Source organism: Procambarus clarkii, chromosome 6 (assembly GCF_040958095.1).
Source record: "Procambarus clarkii isolate CNS0578487 chromosome 6, FALCON_Pclarkii_2.0, whole genome shotgun sequence".
Taxonomy (NCBI): Eukaryota; Metazoa; Arthropoda; class Malacostraca; order Decapoda; family Cambaridae; genus Procambarus; species Procambarus clarkii.
The window spans coordinates 16,973,333-16,980,761 of NC_091155.1; the positions used below are offsets into that span (position 1 = coordinate 16,973,333).

At 36.0% G+C, this 7,429-nt stretch overlaps 1 protein-coding gene across 1 annotated transcript; it reads right to left on the reverse strand.

Moving 5' to 3' along the window:
* Positions 1–4,412: 4,412 nt before the first annotated feature.
* Positions 4,413–5,279, reverse strand: LOC123753324 (uncharacterized). Its single transcript, XM_045735326.2, has 2 exons — positions 5,237–5,279; positions 4,413–4,782 (listed from the first exon to the last, which is right to left on the reverse strand). The coding sequence occupies exons 1-2, from the start codon at positions 5,237–5,239 to the stop codon at positions 4,447–4,449; spliced, it is 339 nt and encodes a 112-aa protein (XP_045591282.2). The 5' UTR covers positions 5,240–5,279; the 3' UTR covers positions 4,413–4,446.
* Positions 5,280–7,429: the final 2,150 nt, after the last annotated feature.

The following is a 7,429-nucleotide window of genomic DNA, read 5'->3' on the forward strand; positions in this document are numbered from 1 at the left end:
CCCCGCATATTTCGGATCGAACCTTTACGATCCGAAACACATTTTGTATGGTTCTAGTTCTATCAAATGTGTTCACATGTTTACTAATCGCTTTGTCTTTTGGAGCGATTCCTTGAGATTTCCTTGTGAGTCTTTTATTTCAACAAATCGCAATCCTTTGATAGGGGATGTCACAACAAAGGTGCGTTTCTGTGAAGTAATTGTAAGGATTGGGGATCTGAAAATCGGATGAAATAATTTAGATATTTTCATATATATAACACTTATTAAACAAGATAACCGTAAAAAACAAGAGTTTTTTTTATTTCGTCCGGTTTCAGAGAAATAGCTAATTCTTGAACATCCTTTATTTCTCGAGAACATTATTATATTAATCGCAACGAAGTAAAGAAAATTACAGTTTTTGTGTTTCGTTTATATGTTAATTTGTGTTTCTTTAATCGAATAAACAACTATATAAATAAAACTAAAAGTTCAGAAAAAATCGGCACCAATGAAATTCCTTACTTCCTAATATGTTACAAGAAATAACTATACACAGATATATAAATATAATTCTGAACAGCTATTTTACCTCTTAAATTCTATTGCAATGTTATCAGTAGATTCAGGTACATCTTGGGTACGACTCAGTCAAAGAGAAGTGTATCAACACGAGAAGAATACCTCTCTATCAGTACAAAACACAATCTGAAAATTACTAATATTACTCAGTTCGTCTCCAAAGAATATCTCATTGAAAAATTACTGATTGTATCTGTGTCTGCCAAATTTATTTAATTAAAATATTAAGACCATCCATCTTGCTTTTGATACGTCATGATTTGGAACCTGAGATGTATAACTAACAACTATGCATACATACAGATAATTGCATAGAGATTAAATCAATAAGTATAAGACAGAATGTATGTTTATCTGTACATAGTTGGAGGCCAGATACTTGTGTCGACTAGCATCACTCAACGTTTCAAGGGGTATGATCAAACATTCCTATGTTTGTTTCCCTAGTGTAGACTGCAGTGTGGAAGCCCCGTTCCTTTCCATGACTGTTACAGCTAGAAAAAAAACATTTTTATGCAGGTACCTGATGTCAGACGTCTGCAGCAGCTGAAGGAGGCATTCGAGCAGAATTCTGTGTTGAGTTTCACGTACGAGATGGAGAATGATGGAAAGCTGCTTTTTCTAGATGTAACAGTCACGGAATGGAACAATTTCCACACTGCAGTCTACATTAAATAAACAAACATAGGAATGTGCCTCAATGCAAATAGTGACTGCCCACACTATTACATGAGAAGTGTTGTCAACGCTTACGTCGACCGAGCTCTCAGCCACAGCTCAGGATGGAAGCAAGTCAATGAAGAACTCTGTAGGGTAAGGTAGGTCCTAGTCAACAACGGCTTCTCTAACGGTTCTGTTGAAGACGTCAAAAAAAATAAAAGTGAAATGCCTTGCAACTTCCGAAGAGTCAACTAACACAACTCTTATACCCCTATTAGATTGTTTTACAGAATTTCTTTTCGACGGCTCATAAAACGGAGGAATGGGTCCTGGAGAGACATTATTGATAGAAACGTTATCCCTATTGACAAAAATCAGAAAATACAATTGACAATTTACTACAAAAAAAAAGCCAACCTTCTCATGAAAAACTCCCCCAGACACCAAACAGAACGCCTTGAAGGAAACCAATGTCGTCTGTGCCTTCACGTACCCGCTTGGGGACTGTAAGCCCCAAAAACTCGATATATAGGCAAGACAACAACGTCTCTTTCTAGGCGTTTAACTATGCACAAACAATAGGGCTCCATCAAGGAACATATAATCCCTTTTCACAACCAGACCATCACCAGAGAAATCTTAACAAGCAACACAGAAATCATCAATAAATACAGCGATATCAGGAGACTTGACATCAGCGAGGCACTACACATTAAAAGGTCAACACCAGCAATCAACAGCCAACTAATGCGCAACTATATTCTACCCACTTCAAGACTCCGAACCAATATGGAAGCAGCAAGAGGAAGTATGGGCCAATAGGCCTTCTGCAGTTACTTCCATTCTTATGTTCTCATACCCATTGTTTTGTGTTCTGTCTTCTGTTCACCTCACCCAAAACTTTTCTTCCATATCACCTCACCCAAAACGAGTATAAGTACGAATGTATTTTGTGTGTAAACTAAGTCTTTGAAAATGTAATAAGGAATTACGAAACGCGTTCAGGCGTCAGACCAGGAATAAAAAGAATAAATATTGGAGAGTTACTTTATCAATTACCTTCGACAGTGAAGAAGAACGTAAGAAATATTGAGAAGATTCATTTTAGAATTATTAATCTTACCCTTTCGGTCATATTCAACAACATATGTTTACAAGAAAGACTGCTACCAAAATATTCATATATATATATATATATATATATATATATATATATATATATATGTCGTACCTAGTAGCCAGAACGCACTTTTTGGCCTACTATGCAAGGCCTGATTTGCCTAATAGGCCAAGTTTTCCTGAATTAATATATTTTCTCAAATGTTTTTCTTATGAAATGATAAAGCTACCAATTTCATTATGTATGAGGTCAATTTTTTTTATTGGAGTTAAAATTAACGTAGATATATGACCGAACCTAACCAACCCTACCTAACCTAACCTAACCTATCTTTATAGGTTAGGTTAGGTTAGGTAGCCGAAAAAGTTAGGTTAGGTTAGGTTAGGTAGGTTAGGTTGTCGAAAAACAATTAATTCATGAAAACTTGGCTTATTAGGCAAATCGGGCCTTGAATAGTAGGCTGAGAAGTGCGTTCTGGCTTCTAGGTACGACATATATATATATATATATATATATATGTCGTACCTAGTGGCCAGAACGCACTTCTCAGCCTACTATGCAAGGCCCGATTTGCCTAATAAGCCAAGTTTTCATGAATTAATTGTTTTTCGACTACCTAACCTACCTGACCTAACCTAACCTAGCTTTTTCGGCTACCTAACCTAACCTAACCTATAAAGATAGGTTAGGTTAGGTTAGGTAGGGTTGGTTACGTTCGGTCATATATCTACGTTACTTTTAACTGCAATAAAAAAAAATTGACCTCATACATAATGAAATGGGTAGCTTTATCATTTCATAAGAAAAAAATTAGAGAAAATATATTAATTCAGGAAAACTTGGCTTATTAGGCAAATCGGGCCTTGCATAGTAGGCTGATAAGTGCGTTCTGGCTACTAGGTACGACATATATATATATATATATATATATATATATATATATATATATATATATATATATATAGAGAGAGAGAGAGAGAGAGAGAGAGAGAGAGAGAGAGAGAGAGAGAGAGAGAGAGAGAGAGAGAGAGATAGAGAGAGAGAGAGAGAGAGAGAGAGAGAGAGAGAGAGAGAGAGAGAGAGAGAGACAGAGAGAGAGAGAGAGACAGAGAGACAGAGAGAGAGAGAGAGAGAGAGAGAGAGAGAGAGAGAGAGAGAGAGAGAGAGAGAGAGAGAGAGAGAGAGAGAGAGAGAGAGAGAGAGAGAGAGAGAGAGAGAGAGAGAGAGAGAGAGAGAGAGAGAGAGAGAGAGAGAGAGAGAGAGAGAGAGAGAGAAGATAATGTCTATTTGATTCATTAAGTTTGGATGAAGGCGAGATGCTTTGAAGTAGCCTGTTTAAACCATACAAGATTAATTATTATATTATCGAGAGAGTCTTGGAGAATTGGGTCGTCCCAGTGCCCAGATGAAGAGGAGCACGGCACAATTAAATAGCAGGAAATTTAAGTAAATGTTCCGGAGATCAATGAATATTGATGCATATTTGCAATATGAATCAAATCTGATTTGAATTTTTAAGTACTGGCGGGTAGTGCCAAAATTGTTGTGAGGGTCTAGATGTGACTCCGCGATGCTGTTTTCATTTGAATTCTGGCGACACCGATCAGCCTATGTTCATCCCGTACCCCAGACTATTAGCTATGCTTATTTGAGGGAGGGTAGTTTCAAGCGTCTGTCATTGACCTACAAATTATTTTATCTAACTCCACATCCCAATTATGGCTAGTTCTACATCCTGATTATTATAATTAGTTCAACATCATGATGATTATTATGAGGAATTTCACATCTTGATTAATCTAATTAGTTCCAAATTTTCTTTATTTTAGCTAATTGCCCATCTTCATTTATACTTCTGGTTGACATCTTGATTAATATGTTTAGTTTTATGTCTTCATTATTCCATGTTTTCACGATTGGTTTTCTTCATATTTCTGTCTAGTGGATTAATTTTTTAGTTCATTTAATTAAAGGATGAGTTACAAAACCTTCAGCGTATGGGAAGTTTTTAGTTTATTTTAAATTATTAACATATATCTATGACTTATTCATATGTTATTTTATTTAATTCTCTGTAAATTTGATGGAACGAATTATTACAACTATTTTCCATAACCACCATAGCCACCGCCGTATCCAACACCATTTCCAAAGCCGAGACCTAGACCATGTCCTCCGTAGCCACCACCATATCCGCCACCATGTCCCAGATTGAAGTTGATGGAAGCTCTTCCACCAGCGAAGCCACCACCATATCCACCACCGTAGCCTCCATATCCAGCGCCGTAGCCTCCGTATCCACCACCAAATCCTCCTCCATATCCACCGCCGAATCCTCCCAATCCGCCTCTATATCCACCGCCATAACCAATGCCTCCGGGGGCCGCCATAGCAGAGGCAACCAGGGCTGCCAACCCCATGAAGAACAGTACGTATTTCTGCAAGAACATAACAATTAATAATTAATAGATATATAAATTATATTGATAATAACCACAATTAGAGTACAAATATTATTGTGTTATTGCTAATGACAAAAATACTAACATATATAATAATTCCAACATAAGTACATATGTGAAGAGTGTCGTCATACAGTCAATACGGGACTAGTCTGATATCGCAACATCGTCATGATAACTAAAGATTAGGCAGTCTTCCCGATATTGATGTGACTCATTTTTAATTAGATTCGGCACTTCCTAGCCTAACCCAGAGCATCTTTTTACAGCTGAACATCTGTAGAAGTTATTCTCGTAGGTACTGTTAGAAGAAGTTACATCTGTAGAAGTTATTCTCGACAGCTTTGTCTAAATATACGGCCCTCGTTCTGCTGTTCCTAGCTTTGAACATTGCATGTTTCCCTACTAGTACCAGACGTGTGCAACTGACCATTGTGGGGAGCGAGAGCAACACAGCGGCTGGTGTCAGGGAGGTGACTGATCTCTGCTACACAGTTCCTCCCTTATATACGTTCACACCCGCCGGGTAACCTTGGTACTCCGCCTTTGTCTTCATAGTCGATTAGAAAAATTTTGGTTTAGAGTTCAATATTATGCAACATTTAATAGTTTGTTTCAGTAGAATTCTTAATTAATGTTTCGGATTAAATTTAGTTTAAAGGTTATATTTGTGGCAAGAAGTTAGTTTTCCTTGATTATATATATGAAAATATGATATAATTAATTGTGTATTATTGATAAACTTATTTTAAATGTCTACTTGTCAGTCAATTATTTATAATATTTGAAATAACTTTTTGTAATGTTATACTTATACTTTCGTGGTGCCCCAGAATTAGTTATAAATATAAATGAAATCATACTACCTATTAAAAACCTACATAATTCCATGGTATTACCTAATTTTGATAAAAACAACAAGATTTATAAATCTCAAGTCAAATCTTTATTGAGAACTTTCAAAATGTGTTCCATGTGTATCCCCGCATATTTTGGATCAAACCTTTCTGTCCCGAAACACATTTTGTATGGATCCAATTCTTTTAAATGTGTTAACATGTTTACTAATCTCTTTGTCTTTTTGAGCGATTCCGTGAGATTTCCTTGTAAATCTTTTTATATCAACAAATCGCAATCCTTTGATACGGGATGTCACAACAAAGATGCATTTCTATGAAGTCATTGTTTGGATTGGGGATCTGAAAAACAGATGAAGTAATTTAGAATTTTTCATTTACATAACACTTATTAATTTAAACAAGATAACCATAAAAAACAAGAGTTGTTTTTTAAGTTCGTCCGGTTTCAGAGAAATAGCTAATTCTTGAACTCTTTATATCTCGAGAACATTATTATATTAATCGCAACGAATTAAAGAAAATTACAGTTTTTGTGTTTTGTTTTTGTTAATTTGTGTATCTTTAATCGAATAAACAACTATATAAATATAACTAATAGTTAAGAAAAAAATCTGCACATATGAAATTCATTTCTTCCTAATACGTTACAAGAAATAACTATACTCAGATAAACAAAAATAAATCTGAACAGCTATTTTACCTCTTAAATTCTATTGCAATGTTATCAGTAGAGTCAGGTACATCTTGGGTACGACTCAGTCAAAGAGAAGTGTATCAACACGAGAAGAATACCTCTCTTTCAGTACAAAACATCATCCGAAAATTACCAATATTACTCAGTTCGACTCCTAAGAGTACCTCATTGAAAAATTACTGAGTCTATCTGTGTCTTCCAAATTTATTTAATTAAAATATTAAGACCATCCATCTTGCTTTTTATTCTTCATGATTTGGAACCTGAGATCTATAATTAACAACTATGCATACATACAGATAATTGTATAGAGATTAAATCAATAAGTATAATACAGAATGTATGTTTCTCTGTCCATAGTTGGTGGCCAGATACTTGTGTCGACTAGCCTCACCCAACGTTTCAAGGGGTATGATCAAACATTAATATGTTTGTTTTCCTAGTGTAGACTACAGTGTGGAAGCCTCCGTTCCTTTCCGTGACTGTTACAGCTAGAAAAAAAAACATTTTTATGCAGGTACCTGATGTCAGACGTCTGCAGCAGCTGAAGGAGACATTCGAGCAGATTTCTGTGTTGAGTTTCACGCACGAGATGGAGAATGATGGGAAGCTGCCTTTTCTAGATGTAACAGTCACGGAAAGGAACGGAAGCTTCCACACTGCATTCTACATTAAGTAAACAAAGATAGGAATGTGCCTCAATGCCAATAGTGACTGTCCAGACTGGTACAAAAGGAGTGTTGTCAACGCTTACGTCGACCAAGCTCTCAGCCACAGCTCAGGATGGAAGCAAGTCGATGAAGAACTCTGTAGGGTAAGGTAGGTCCTAGTCAACAAGGGCTTCTCTAACGGTTTTGTTGAAGACGTCAAAAAAAAAAGAAAGATGAATGCCATGCAACCTCCGAAGAGTCAACTAACACAACTCTTATACCCCTATTAGATTGTTTCACAGAATTTCTTTTCGACGGCTCATAAAACGGAGGAAAGAGTCCTGGAAAGACATTATTGATAGAAACGTTATCCTTATTGACAAAATTCAGAAAATACAATTGACAATTTACTACAAAAA